Source organism: Saccoglossus kowalevskii, chromosome 20 (assembly GCF_978046115.1).
Source record: "Saccoglossus kowalevskii chromosome 20, keSacKowa6.1, whole genome shotgun sequence".
NCBI lineage: Eukaryota > Metazoa > Hemichordata > Enteropneusta > Harrimaniidae > Saccoglossus > Saccoglossus kowalevskii.
In genome coordinates this window covers 18,450,490-18,466,780 of record NC_140660.1, presented here as the reverse complement: position 1 = coordinate 18,466,780, position 16,291 = coordinate 18,450,490, and the positions used below count along the sequence as shown (strand labels likewise).

Genomic DNA, 16,291 nt, shown 5'->3' with positions numbered 1-16,291 from the left:
AATATGCAGGTACAATAAACGCCTACTTTGAATAAATATTATTGTAACTAAATGAGAAAGTGTTGATATGCAAATTAGCCTATTAAATATGCAAGTTATTATTATTACATTGTATTACTATCAGACTAATCCACCCCGGCACATTCAAACGCTTAACACAAAATGGGTAGATGAGCACTGTTTTTGATCAAACGAAAAATATTGATGATTAGAAATCCAAATTATGGGGTTCCCATGTAAAACACAATGCACGCAACACGCATGCGTACACCAGTAATAACCTAGCCAAACTGTGTAAGTGCAATTAGAATGTTCACAGATATATCGTGTTTCGACAACAGATGAAACTGATATCGACGTTTTGAACGGACTCCGTAAAACCACTTTATGTTGTAAAAACGCCCCATTACTAGAGGGCGAAATTTATGGGAATGGCGTAATGGGTTGGAGGACTTTTAGAATAAATGGGAAAGGAAAATCAAGTGCACAAATACTTTATAAAATAAAACAGTTAGAACCAATTTCCATTCTTCAAGTCCAGCATCCACTGAGTTTCATGTAAGTTACGTGCTTGCCAAGAACCATGAAGCATACCTTATCACGTTCCCAGTGAACCCTAGAACCCCATAGGGGCCTGTTCGACCCACATCGTGGTGTTATACGGGGCTACTTTGATTATTCACTGGGTTTTAATTTCGCTATTCTCGCTGATAGCTAAAATTCGTTAAAATATAAAAATAACAAAAACCCACTGTTTCCTCTACAATAGATAAATTAAACGTCAGAAAACATAAATTGTTTTACAACTTTTACGTGATGTGGACGACGGACGCCCTCTCCAGGTGTAACCCTCAAGTATACCGTCAGGGAAGTGCAACATCTTGACCATGAACAACCACCAGCTACCAATCAAATCCCGGCTACCAATATGAGTTATTGGCTTTCACATGGATTTATTTGTCAGATAATTTTCGCCTGCTTTGACCAGGTTTTATGTCCGGTTTGTTGCATGGATTTAAAAAATATACTTATACACAGCAAACTTGTCTGGAAATAAAGTCATAATCAAACATCAAGGGTCAAACATTTGAAATCACGGGGGTGGCCGGAAGAGTGTGACCAATGCATTGTCTGCGTTGTCAGTACATTTTTATTTGTCTTGAATGAGCCAACGTATATTCCCTGATTTACTTTACATGCACTTTTTTCTCTAGCTTGCATATTTGAAACAAATATTTCGCCCCTCCAATGTTTTCTTTAAGCCAAATTAGTTTTGTACTACCAGACTAATCCACCCTGGCACGCTCAAACGCTTAACCACAGTCCCTCTATGATGATAGAGGGACTGTGGCTTAAAGCGGGAGGGTCGTCGCCTGCGCACGCGCGGGAATTGAGTCCCACGTGAGATAACAATACACGCTAAAAACGCAAAGACTCATGGGTAGACGCTTGTTTGTAAACAACACGCTATGGCCATCTGCGTAAGTGACGACTCCCCCCCCCCCCCCCGCTTCAACGCAAAATGAGTAGATGCGCACTGTTTTTGAACAAACGAAAAATATTGATGACCAGAAATGTGATTTATCTGTAGAAATCCATCTTGAATTATTTTCAAAGTGAAGCACTCCTCTAGAGGAATGTCCAAACGGAACAACACTGTGCAGGTCTCATGCCATAATTCTATGTATTATTTCTAGAAATTAATTAAAATTACTAATCATGCCAAACGTTGGTCTGTACTTGTTTGTGGTGAATGAGAACATTATACTTTGCAGTACCGAAATTGTCATCTAAGCGTTAGGCCGTCGCTGATTGGCTGCTGGGCTGGAATGCCAATTTTTAGTTTTAAATACCCCGGCTTCGTGTTCTAGGTTCTTCACGTAATTAGGTGTTCGTATGCAAGGGATTTTTCTACACAAAAACGCCGAATTCGGCCGAATTTTTTTATCGGTTGGCTTAATATAACTCAAACGGACCGTATTTTTGTGAAAGATTGGTATTTTTGTCTTGATTTGTAGGAATCTGAAAAACGCGTTTCACAACTTGTCTCTTATTTAGTTTTATGCATCATTCAAGATGGGGCATCGTATTTATTTTATTATCACGTGTGCGCCAGCTGACTGTGCATACAATGTCTGTCCAGCATTCCAGGAGGATCCATGGCGGCGTTTGAGTGAGCCGCGATTACTAACCGTAAATTACTAAATGGCAACCGACGAAAGATCCCTTTAGCTCTAGGGCGAATGTAAATAACGCCCACTCCGCCAACACCATGATCGATTACCTTTCTGACTGCCGGCATAGTTTCTAAACAGGGATTAACTTTTCCCTCCCCAGAGCATTAGTAGTGTGTCCTTCATCGTAGTTTACGTACTTCCGGTTACTAGAATGAAGAGCCTTGCGTCTCTCCACAAATCGATCCTGCAAACCACACGCAATATATACGATCATGTACGGAAAACACCGTTGGATTCGTCGGCTGCACTGAGTGAGATGACCAACGCAAACGTGTACATGAAGTTAGGTACAAAATATATGTATTTTCACTCCGCGTGTTCGAAAGATACCGAGCAGTTTAGGGGCTGGTCATTATAAATTTGCAGGGGGTTTAGAATTACCGTTTTCAGATTTTCTTTTGAGAATAACGTTACTGTGATTAATTTGATTGATTTTTTTCTATGGTGGTCCTTAATTACAGATAATTCGTTTTTGGAGTATTGTGTTTTACATCTTGTTTACACACTAATTTGAAATACTAAGGGTTGACAATTTAAATAATAATAATACCCAGTAATAACTTTATTATGCAACTTAACCATCTGTGGGTTTAGTAAGGTAAAAAAATGATTACAGAGACAAATAAAATAAGACAAACTAAAACACTAAAATTAAAATACACTGAAATTCAACAAAAGAAAATAAATAAAAATTGGTAAATCTCTGAAAAATTGATTAAAAAGGGTGATGACAAAATAAGAAAAAGGGAAACATAAAAAAAAAGCTTTGCCGGTATCAATAACAAATAAAAATCTAAGCATATATTTCTTCAGGAGAATTATACATGCAGCGAAAATAAAAGATTACAGTGAATTCATCATTGAAAAAAAAAATAGCACAAAACTATATAAAAACAAATCCTTTGTATTTCTGCCTTTACTCCACTCAGAGTTTATAATGGTACATCCCTTACATTTTGTTTCTTTTTTTTTCAAATCTTTTATATAATATTAATAGTTTAGTATTTTGACATCACATAATAAAATGATGTAAAAACAGAGATTTTATCAAACACTGAAAAGAAGGTCTGATCTTGAGTGCAATGGTGCAAAGGTCAGCCCATGCATTAGAATGTAGACGAGGTCATCGCCATGGAGAATGGAGAACCATTCTTATAAATCGCACCCTCTAGTGCTAAAAGGCTTCAACGGTAATAAAATGATGTGAATTTTTTTTTTTATATATATGGGCCTTACAATAAAAACATCGTTTTGAGGTACACACTAAAAACTGATATTCTAGAAACTACCGTAATTCTTGTTATGGTTTATTTAAGAGTATTTTCAAAATTGTATTGTTAGTTTACAGTTGCATATGACGGTTTTCATGAGTACAAGTACAATAACAAAAATGGCACAAGCCAAGATGGTCTTGTACTGTCCTGAGAATAAAAGCAAGTCGGGGGTTTTTCTGGTAAAAAATGAACAAGAGGGAGCACACACAGGCGAAGGAGCGGAGCGACCAAGCTAGCACTAAAACAACATGACAGATCAACCTGGAAACGTCATATTGGAAGGTTTCTTTACCGTTTTAACGGTGTATTTATTGGCATTGAAATATATTTGGCGTAATTTTAGTGTATTTGGTGTCCAGATGCATTGTCAGCTGGTGTTGCTGGGAAGTTTTAATGGAGAAAGATTTCATGTTGTACGACAGCGCAGAAGTGCGCGGCTCAAGAAATATAATTATGACTTGCAAGCTCAATCGGGAATTCGGTAAGAGGGCGCCAGCCGTGAGTATCAGGGCGCTGCGCCCCTGTTCCCCGGTTTAGAAAATACCCTGCAAGTTTAACATACAACATGTATTTAAATGAGACCGATTAATCTTTCTCATAACAAACTGCTTACACATTAAAATCACGATCCATCGCATTTTAACCATAACATTCCAGATCAGCTCAGTACAGAGTCCATGTTGTTCATTATAAATAATATTGACATTATTCATTTTTAATAGAGCAAATGTTATTCTTAAAAAATAACAAAAAAAACAATGATTTAAAAAAAAGGGCGTATTACATACTGTAAAAGGGTTGAAGCGCGGTGGTCGTTGCGCAGAGCGTGTTCGAATTTCATGTAAATAAACAATGTATTTTACACGCGTTGTATACGTCGCTATGAGTCCCATATCAAACAAGATTCACTGGGTTTTAATTTGGCTTATTTCGTTGACTGGAAAATGCACTAAATTAAAACCCAGTGAATATGTAAAATTGAGCATAGAACACATTATCTAAATGATAAAACCGTGAATTTAAAACTCATTGAATATGCCTGAAATGGTAAATCAGCGAAATTTTAACCCAGTGAAAATTAGTCATTTTACAGTATAACAATTTCAAAAATACAACTTTTGTGTGAATTGCAGATCCAATACTGTAGAATACTTATTTTAGCTGAAATTCATTTTCGCTGAAAACTCTTTTTGGGTATTTTATATGCAATTTATTTTCACTGATTTTTGGTGACTGAATGTAAAATATAGGAAAAAAGGTATATTCGCTGGATTTTATTTTCACTGAATCATTCCTTCAATGAAAATTAAATCTAAGCGAAAATAAAGTATTTCACAGTATTTTGAAGGTATATCATATCATAGTAATTACGGCGACTGAGATATGATATATATAAAGAACTTAATAATATAAGGTTATTACGAAGATACCTCAAAGTATGCACGAAGACAGTACAGCGGCAGTATTGACCGACACGCAGCGGAGGTCGATGCGACAGCGTACTGTCTGAGTGCATACCTCGAGGTATCTTCGTAATAACCTTATTATTATACATCTTTTCCTACCAAGGATACATCACGGGAATGCCAAAATCTAAAAAGTTTAGAACAGAATCAGCGAACTTCTTTGTATGGAGTCCGGTTAAATGGTGGCAGCCATGTTTGTTTTTATTATTAGAGGACGCTTACACACATAATCATTCCATATTTGGAATTCGCATTTCCTAATATGGTAGGATGAAAATACCCCGTAAAATACCGCAAAATTACGGCACGCTGTAACTTATGGCGTTACTGTGACAGATGTATAATAATGGCAAGTAAAATCAGAATATATTTATAAATAAACTAAAATACCAATAAAAAATATAATATAAAAGAAATGGAGTCTATAACTACCCATCGGATTTTAATCGGATTAGGTGTTATCCATAGATGTCTATATATACACATAGAACCCGCATTGTATATGCTTCAAAAAGGAGAGGTAGATGAGTGAAAATTAGCATAAGTTTAATATTTTTTTTTTTTTTTTTTAATATATTTATGCCAGGCGACAGTTCCGGACATTGAATGTCACTGTTGTCTCTCCTGACTTTTTTTTTGTATGTGCAAATTGCTACCGCTAGTGCTGACACATTTGCATTTTGTTACAGAAATCATTTTCTGTTTGGGACTACATGACAGGGCTGTGCGGCCATCTCCCTATCAAATGGCAATTTAATGCGCTATCCTGGCGTCAACCAGGCTCAGTCGAACACAAGCACCTGCGGACCTTAACCAAGGTTCCCCCAAAGTCGCATACGTTAGAGACGACGTCAAAAGATCGATGTCGGATAAAAAACTTATTTCCTTTAGTTTGGGGGTGGGGGGTTTTGACCTCAAAAAGTTTCCATTCTACAAAAACGATTTATTTTTTAATGAAGTCAAAAAAATCTTGGAGTATTTGTAGTTTTTTTTTTTTCTATCCAATCATGGACAGAAATAACCGAAAAAGGAAAAAAATCAGAAAAAATGGTTTGGTTCGAGTGTAAATCTGTGCGTCAAATGAGGTGCATTTGTAAAATATTTTTACACCCACCCGACAACCAACTGCTATGCAATACTACTGTCGATTATCAATTTGTATTTAATGGTGAATGTAGTCTGACGCCATGAACAATATTTATCAATTAAGTTTCAGTGGGGGGTAGGGGGGTTTGGAAAAAACTAAAGGAAGTTTTTTATCCGACATCGATCTTTTGACGTCGTCCCTTAGTGAATGAATCTCGGCCAGTGGAATTGGCCTTCCCATTGAGTCTGTGGTACACTCACCCGGGGTAGGGGTCGACCCTGTTAAATGTTCAGCCTATGGTAGGATTTGAACTTGGGTCTACCGATCATGAGTCTGATGCGACAACCACTATGCTACCAGTGACCGGTTTAATAAGTTTAATATATCAGTATTAAGGTAGAAGCCTTATACTCATAATTTTTGACAAAATTGGTCATAAATCGTATGATAATGTTCAATAGTTTATTATGTACAATCATAAAGCTAATGTCTCATGGTACAATGAAATAGCATTGTTTTGTGTGTTGCTGTTAAGCTTTTTGGGAAACGTGTTCTAATATTTTTTGAAAATTGCTATTTTTAGAACAATTTTATAGAACACAATGTTAAAAAAAATTGCATTTATTGACATTTTTTAAAACCCAGATTTTTTAAATAATTCATAACAACAAAAAGTACTCCATCATAAACAATATATGACTTTTTTCAGCCTATGTCACTGGGCTAGATTTTGAGATATTGCATAAAATCTCTGCCATAGGAACCTGTGGTAAAAGTATTATAATAATAGTGTCAAAATGGTGACTTTCTACTAAAATACAACGATCAATTTCTTGAAAAACAGACTGGTGACCCCCAACTTGTTTTAGGTCAATATCCTTATATTGCCTTAGAGTACAGTTTTTTGCAAAATTAATAAATTCTGAGTATTTTAATTTATGAGTAGGCTTCTACCTTAAAGGAAATATTATTCTTTGTGGACCTTGAAAGCTTTATCCAGTTCATACAGGTTTTATCCAGTTCATACAGGTTTTATCCAGTTCATACAGGTTTTATCATATATATAGGTATAACACTATCCCTCTAAATAGAGAGACTGTGGGTATATATACTGCAATTTTACCATGGCGTGACCTCAAATACACGACGTAATTTAGAATGTTGCATATTGTTTTGATGAAAGCCGGGCGCGCTGGGCCTGGCATGATACAGGAATTTATTGCTCTAGTGTGAGGGCGCACTTCCTATAGTGTACGAGACCAGGAAATTCTTGGGGTGGACATCCAGGCACCGCATGGCAACCATCATGGTGAAAACAAAGGCCAAAAACACTCAGAAAACAGTACTTTGGGGTGATTGTTGAGACTCCTCTGAACAGTGTAACAAGATTATCCCTGCATGTGTAACATATATAAATTTGATTGTTCTGGATTACTTCAAAGTTGAGTTCCTGTTGTTTTCTCATAATTTTGCCGGCTCTTCGCTCGGCGTTCCACGTTCCTCAGCAAACGTGCGCAGAGCCCATAGAAATACGTGGTACAGTGGTGCGCGTCTTAGCAACGTGGAACGTCTTGTGACGTAGCTCCGCCTTGAGAATACAAGGTATATGATAATATATATTTACATTCATTTTTTCAGACACCCTCCAAACATCGAGTGTTTTGTCGTCCGTTGCGTGCATGCAGTACTGTAAATGCATTAATTATTCACTGGGTTTTAATTTCGCTATTTTCCCTGACAAGTAAAATTCGCTAAATTAAATCTACGTGAATGTGTAAAATAACAATAAAACTCATTATTTCCTTGACAAATTCATGAAATTAAAACACAGTGAATACGCTAAAAACATCAAAATAGTGAAATTAAATGTCTGTGAAAATAAATGGTTTTACAATATCAGGAAACATTTTACACCAACATCCATGGCTTCTCCCTCTTAATATAAGCTATATTATTAATTCTGTTTATAATTTTATATAAAAGGATTATATGAAGTAAAATTCAGCAAATAAAAATTGTGCAAATGTTGTGAGACACAGCGACGTAGGTTCGCTCTAACTGTGGGTCAATAATTCTACTACAATGTCACTTTCTCTGCAAGATTTGGAACTTAAGACTTTAGCAAATTTTCCTAATGTGCCAGCAAAATTGAAAAATCATGAAAAAAGTGATGAAAATTTCCAAATCTCTCTCTCAGACAAAGTGTCACAAGTAGAGAAATGGATTCACAGCAAGGTCCGCTAGGTAGGTATAAAGTCGCCGTAACAACGCTTTTTGTGAAATCGATGAAATGCTCTGTGTGACAAATGGGATTAGCAATAATGTCAAAATGATTCTGATAGATGTCGCTAATGACTTCATTATAAATTCAAAATGGCGGCCAAACAACGTATTTTTCTTCACACACACACTTTGTAAACACAGAAAACGTAATAATCTGGAGTGCTTCCTAATTACACTTGACAGTTTTTTTTTGTTTTTATGGAGGTGTTAATTGCGCATTTGTTTTGGCATGTGACAGACAAGTATTGTGAAAACAGGAAATCAACAACGACAAGAGAGATTCGCTAAATCAACAATTCGCTATTATGTCATTTTAGCACAATTCGTTAAAGTAGTATGTCGCTTTTTCAACATGTTTTACAGTAACCGTTTTCAAATTGAATAGGGTCATTTATTGTTTCACTAATATTGAAGTGTTAAAAATGTATGGAGAATTAAAAAATATTCAAACAACCAAGTTCATCTGTGGAAGGGGGGGAGGGTAAATGGCAAGACAAATTTCAGTGAGCAACATTTTTCTCACCAGCTGAGATAACGTATCCTGATCATAAATGGTAAAAAAATTCTCATGAAACAAACAAGGGTAACCCTTTTCAACCTTTTATCCACCGAACTTTCTCGCCCAAATTTTTTTGCACTTTTTTCACACATTCTTCATTACTTCTTACAAAATGAACTAATTTTCAGTTTTTATCTTAAAAATTTTGCTATTTTTGTTAAAATCTTCTGTCTGAAGGAAAGTGCAGACTAATGGCACTATTTTGTGATGAAAAGTGGGAACCGGTGGTAAAAATAATACAATACACATTACCGGTACTTTGCATTTAGGAATTGTGTTTTTACTTTTTTTGTAGCAAATAATGCGTTTTTTTTCCCGTTTTTTTTTAGAATCGGAGCAAATGACAGGTTCTTTCAAGACAAGGGGAGCTTTCAACAAACTCAGCAAACTGATGTCAAACAATGCAGATAGAGATAGATTGAAAGAGAATGGTGTGATTGTTGCATCTTCTGGCAACCACAGCATCGCCTGCGTAAGTTAATACTGTAAAATACTTTATTTTAGCTGGAATAAATTTTCGCTGAAAAACCTTTTGAGTGTTTTGTATGGAATTTATTTTCACTGATTTTTGACAAGTTGAATGTAAAATATAGGAAAAATGGTATATTCACTGGATTTTATTTTCACTGAATCATTCCTTCAGCGAAAATAGCAAAAATTTATTCCAAGCACAAATAAAGTAATTTACAGTACATTACAAAATACACTTGAGGCTGAGGTGAGGGAACAATTTTAAGAAATATGGAAAAAAAAAATTCTGTGTAGTAATTCAAGTAAAATATTTACTGACAAAAAATAAAAAGTTTACAAAAAATCTAAAATATACTCAGAATGCATCTTTGCGAGCCAAGGTTTAAGTTTATTCGGACAAGCCTCTAAACAGACCTTGGCAGAACGACCGTCAAATATGCGTATTTTAACAGCGCCCCCAGTAGTCAGTTGCGGCTAATCATTGTCCAATCAGTTTGCGTGTTACAAATCCCTCTTTGCCGTTTCATTTTAAACAAAATGACGGCGCCCATGAATCGTGATATTTGTGATGATAAAATTGCGAAAGTTTTTGTTGTTGGTGCCTTCAAGCCTCATCAGGTACAGGCAATCGACGCAGTTTTATGTGGGAAGGATGTCTTCATAGCGACAAAAACAGCAAGTGGGATTTTGTTTTATAATTTGGTACATCCAAGCTGATTGGGCGCCTTGTTTCGATGCGCGCCCAATCAGATCTCACTGCTTAAGATACGCAATTAGCCTATGCGATCCCGCACGGTATTGTGTAGAGGCCTATAGGTCAAAGACATGGGACCGTGCGATTCGGACGATGCTCAGAATAATAAGAGCAATAATACTTTGCTGTCTTCACAAACTTTATTATCGCAGTCCACAATTAAAGTCACAAAACTGTAGCTTAAGGTAGAGATGCAGTTTACCTGACAGGTATTTTAATTAGTTAATTAGGAGGCCAAGATGACCTCTCTTGTCCACATAAATTTATATATTTTCGAAAAGCTTATTGTATGAATTTTAAAATTTTGTTAGTATTTTTTTTTCATGGACACTGCAGTTTGAAATATGCACAAAAATGTACTTTTTTGGTCAAAAGTGATTTAAAAAAAATAGCTTCTAAACCATGGTTCTGTTTCCTGTCAAAATTGGTTTATGGGTACATCTGTTTACTATGAAGAAAGTGAGTCTTGAAAACTGTCTACCAGTTGTCAATTTTGCAGGGCAGCAGCTCAAATTTTACTACTTCAAGTTTATGCATAAATTAACACCCAGGCTAGTTGTCTGTACGATTGTTGTCATTACTTTTTTTCACCATGTTTCTTTTTTATTATTTATGTACAGCCTTGCTAAATCTTGCTAAGCATTCAAAAGAGAGAATGTTTGTACATGTTTTCTATATTTTAAAATCGATTTTTGAGTATGTTCCACTATTCATAATGCTGCGAAATTTTAACAGTCTATAGCCAAGACTGTTTGGATAATAAAAAGCAAAAAAAAAAAAAAATTTCATTCCCAAGTGCCCATGAACCTGCATCTCAACCTTATTTGGCTTATTAACATATTAATAAAAAATTATTAAAGCTGATCATCAGCTTTCATTCAAATTGATATATCCAATAGTGATTGGCTCATAAGCTGAACATTGTCTTCGCGCATAATGTGTGCGCATGCCTGCATGTGACGTAACAACTGCAACTACTCACATATTGAGGTGCTTACTGATTGGATAATGTTGAACTTTCCATTGATATTAACTACGATAGTACATGTATTAGCGTTGATGTCACAGTGCCATATCCGGATTAATCAATTTGATTTCATTTTAATTTTTTTTAAATGTATGGAACGTTTATAATGACCACAGTTTTGTGAACTTTACTGTACCATCAGATTGAACTGCAGTACAAAACTATGGTACTGTAAAATACTTAATTTTGCTTGGAATTAATTGTCACTATTCGCACTATTAGAAGCACATCTCCAATAGAAGTACATGTACTGTATTTGCTCTATTAGAAGGACATCTCCAATAGAAGTACATGTACTGTATTTGCTCTATTAGAAGCACATCTCCAATAGAAGTACATGTACTGTATTTGCTCTATTAGAAGCACATCTCCAATAGAAGTACATGTACTGTATTTGCTCTATTAGAAGGACATCTCCAATAGAAGTACATGTACTGTATTTGCTCTATTAGAAGCACATCTCCAATAGAAGTACATGTACTGTATTTGCTCTATTAGAAGCACATCTCCAATAGAAGTACATGTACTGTATTTGCTCTATTAGAAGCACATCTCCAATAGAAGTACATGTACTGTATTTGCTCTATTAGAAGCACATCTCCAATAGAAGTACATGTACTGTATTTGCTCTATTAGAAGCACATCTCCAATAGAAGTACATGTACTGTATTTGCTCTATTAGAAGCACATCTCCAATAGAGGTACATGTACTGTATTTGCTCTATTAGAAGCACATCTCCAATAGAAGTACATGTACTGTATTTGCTCTATTAGAAGTACATCTCCAATAGAGGTACATGTACTGTATTTGCTCTATTAGAAGCACATCTCCAATAGAAGTACATGTACTGTATTTGCTCTATTAGAAGTACATCTCCAATAGAGGTACATGTACTGTATTTGCTCTATTAGAAGCACATCTCCAATAGAGGTACATGTACTGTATTTGCTCTATTAGAAGCACATCTCCAATAGAAGTACATGTACTGTATTTGCTCTATTAGAAGCACATCTCCAATAGAAGTACATGTACTGTATTTGCTCTATTAGAAGCACATCTCCAATAGAAGTACATGTACTGTATTTGCTCTATTAGAAGCACATCTCCAATAGAGGTACATGTAAACCATTTTATTGCCTTCTTTTGAACATTAACACACCTCTGCCTTTTACGCAAGGATAAGTGTATAGTGCTGTATAGATCGGGTGAACTATAAATGGACAATGCCCCTACACATAGCTATAGATGGGATGGGGGTGGCTTGTCCATATTATGACACTAACCCCCTCCCCTCTATCACAGCAATATTAATAGTAAGAGTAAATACGGCAAATCATTTAAAGTGTCTTGTCATTTAAAGCGACGGTGTTGTCACTTACGCATGCGACAGACGGCCATAGCATGTCACAATTTTACAAACAAACGTCTCGTCCTTCGTTTTTAGCGTGCCTTGTTACGATCACTTGGAAATCAATTCGTGAGTGTGCGCAAGTGATGATACCATCACTTTAAAATATAACTTTTTACTTGTGGATGATCAATATCAACCCTGCTTGTAAATGACATCACTTACATCCATTTAGGGATGGACCAATAGAATCTAGGGAAGCAATGACAGAAAAATTATGCAAAATATTTTTTCCCTTCACTTAGCTTTGTGCCAATTTTTTTTTTATTCTGTGTGTGATATTTTCTCCCTAGCAAATTTTGTTTTCTGTTATTGCTCCATACAGAATTTTTTTCTGTGCATTTTTGACTCCTGTGTGCGAAGCACACAATGGGAGTCTGCAGTTTAATAGTGTGTCTGTGTGTGCGTCCGTCTGTTCCACTGATATCTCAAGTTCTAATCATCATATTTCAATGAAAGCTCATACATGGATGTCATAGGACACTGCACAGAACAGATAGTTTTTAAGGTAATTGATTTTCAAATTTTGATATTTCAAGTAGTAATCATTACATTGCAATGAAACTTGTTACATACTCAAGAACTATGCAGAGATCGATTGTTTTTGGATCAGTATTTGTGCATATTAATCACCTAATTTGCATAATTAGTTTATTTTTAGCTTTTCCACTGATATCTCGAGTACTAATCATCACTTTTCAATGAAATTTTGTATATAGATGCTCTAGCATAATTAATCAGTTTTAAGCTTAACACTGATATCTGAAGTACTAATTATTCCATTTCAATGAAACTTGGTACATAGATGATCTGTTACATTGTGCAGACCTTATTAGTTTTACACTCTTATCTGTTCTTATTAATTACCTGATTTGCATAATTAATATCTCAAGTACAAGTAATTTTGAATTAATTTTTAATGTGTCTCCAATACTCTCAGCACACAGGAGTTCTTTCTAAGCTTTCTTTGATTTTTTTTTCAATTCTGCCATTGAGTTTCTAGGTCTTTTATAGTTTTGTTGTTCTTATTGTTTTTCTAGTTTTTTGTTATATTGTTTTGTTATTATTGTTTTTATAGTTTTTGTAGTTTTTATTATTTTTCTATTTTTTATTATTTTTTATTGTTTTGATGTTTGTATTTTTTTTTTATATTGTGGTTTTGTTGTTTTTATAGTTTTTATTGTTATTATTTTTATTTATTTTTTTTTTATTTTTTTTTGTTATATTGTATTGTTGGTATATTGTTTTGTCCTTATTATTGTTTTTATTGTTTTGTAGGCGTTGGCATGCCAGACATATGGTGTGAAGCTGACTGCTAACGTACCTGAGAGTATCACTGAGGCCAAATCAAGTCGCATTCTGAAATACAATGCTAAGGTCATCAAACATGATTTACCTAATGTGGATATTGAAAAGGCAGCAAGGAAACAAGCTAATGTAAGTGTGTGGATATGTGGTGGCAATGTGTCTTAGATGCGTTGGTCGCGTTCAGAGTGAGAGAACCACAAGACTTAGATAATGTGGATATTGAAAAGGTAGCAAGGAAACAAGCTAATGTAAGTGTGTGGATATGTGGTGGCAATATGTCTTAGATGCGTTGGTCGCGTTCAGAGTGAGAGAACCACAAGACTTAGATAATGTGGATATTGAAAAGGCAGCAAGGAAACAAGCTAATGTAAGTGTGTGGATATGTGGTGGCAATGTGTCTTAGATGTGTTGGTCGCGTTCAGAGTGAGAGAACCACAAGACTTAAATAATGTGGATATTGAAAAGGCAGCAAGGAAACAAACTAATGTAAGTGTGTGGATATGTTGTGGCAGTATGTCTTAGATGCGTTGGTCGCGTTCAGAGTGAGAGAACCACAAGACTTAGATAATGTGGATATTGAAAAGGCAGCAAGGAAACAAGCTAATGTAAGTGTGTGGATATGTTGTGGCAATATGTCTTAGATGCGTTGGTCGCGTTGCGAGTGAGAGAACCACAAGACTTAAATAATGTGGATATTGAAAAGGCAGCAAGGAAACAAGCTAATGCAAGTGTGTGGATATGTGGTGGCAATATGTCTTAGATGCGTTGGTCGCGTTCAGAGTGAGAGAACCACAAGACTTAAATAATGTGGATATTGAAAGGGCAGCAAGGAAACAAGCTAATGTAAGTGTGTGGATATGTTGTGGCAATATGTCTTAGATGCGTTGGTCGCGTTCAGAGTGAGAGAACCACAAGACTTAAATAATGTGGATATTGAAAGGGCAGCAAGGAAACAAACTAATGTAAGTGTGTGGATATGTTGTGGCAATATGTCTTAGATGCGTTGGTCGCGTTGAGAGTGAGAGAACCACAAGACTTAGATAATGTGGATATTGAAAAGGCAGCAAGGAAACAAGCTAATGTAAGTGTGTGGATATGTGGTGGCAATATGTCTTAGATGCGTTGGTCGCGTTCAGAGTGAGAGAACCACAAGACTTAGATAATGTGGATATTGAAAAGGCAGCAAGGAAACAAGCTAATGTAAGTGTGTGCATATATGTGGTGGCAATATGTCTTAGATGCGTTGGTCGTGTTGAGAGTGAGAGAACCACAAGACTTAGATAATGTGGATATTGAAAAGGCAGCAAGGAAACAAACTAATGTAAGTGTGTGGATATGTTGTGGCAATATGTCTTAGATGCGTTGGTCGCGTTCAGAGTGAGAGAACCACAAGACTTAGATAATGTGGATATTGAAAAGGTAGCAAGGAAACAAGCTAATGTAAGTGTGTGGATATGTGGTGGCAATATGTCTTAGATGCGTTGGTCGCGTTCAGAGTGAGAGAACCACAAGACTTAGATAATGTGGATATTGAAAAGGCAGCAAGGAAACAAGCTAATGTAAGTGTGTGGATATGTGGTGGCAATGTGTCTTAGATGTGTTGGTCGCGTTCAGAGTGAGAGAACCACAAGACTTAAATAATGTGGATATTGAAAAGGCAGCAAGGAAACAAACTAATGTAAGTGTGTGGATATGTTGTGGCAGTATGTCTTAGATGCGTTGGTCGCGTTCAGAGTGAGAGAACCACAAGAATTAGATAATGTGGATATTGAAAAGGCAGCAAGGAAACAAGCTAATGTAAGTGTGTGGATATGTTGTGGCAATATGTCTTAGATGCGTTGGTCGCGTTGCGAGTGAGAGAACCACAAGACTTAAATAATGTGGATATTGAAAAGGCAGCAAGGAAACAAGCTAATGCAAGTGTGTGGATATGTGGTGGCAATATGTCTTAGATGCGTTGGTCGCGTTCAGAGTGAGAGAACCACAAGACTTAAATAATGTGGATATTGAAAGGGCAGCAAGGAAACAAGCTAATGTAAGTGTGTGGATATGTTGTGGCAATATGTCTTAGATGCGTTGGTCGCGTTCAGAGTGAGAGAACCACAAGACTTAAATAATGTGGATATTGAAAGGGCAGCAAGGAAACAAACTAATGTAAGTGTGTGGATATGTTGTGGCAATATGTCTTAGATGCGTTGGTCGCGTTGAGAGTGAGAGAACCACAAGACTTAGATAATGTGGATATTGAAAAGGCAGCAAGGAAACAAGCTAATGTAAGTGTGTGGATATGTGGTGGCAATATGTCTTAGATGCGTTGGTCGCGTTCAGAGTGAGAGAACCACAAGACTTAGATAATGTGGATATTGAAAAGGCAGCAAGGAAACAAGCTAATGTAAGTGTGTGCATATATGTGGTG

At 36.0% G+C, this 16,291-nt stretch overlaps 1 protein-coding gene across 1 annotated transcript in view; it reads left to right on the top strand.

Moving 5' to 3' along the window:
* Positions 1 to 2,336: 2,336 nt before the first annotated feature.
* Positions 2,337 to 16,291, top strand: part of LOC102807606 (uncharacterized) — a 33,018-nt gene continuing 19,063 nt past the window's right edge. Inside the window, exons 1-3 of the mRNA XM_085494306.1 lie at positions 2,337 to 2,524; positions 9,236 to 9,378; positions 13,846 to 14,004. Of these exons, the coding sequence (XP_085350432.1) occupies positions 2,389 to 2,524; positions 9,236 to 9,378; positions 13,846 to 14,004 (438 nt within the window). The 5' untranslated portion in view covers positions 2,337 to 2,388. The remainder of the gene's footprint in view (positions 2,525 to 9,235; positions 9,379 to 13,845; positions 14,005 to 16,291) is intronic.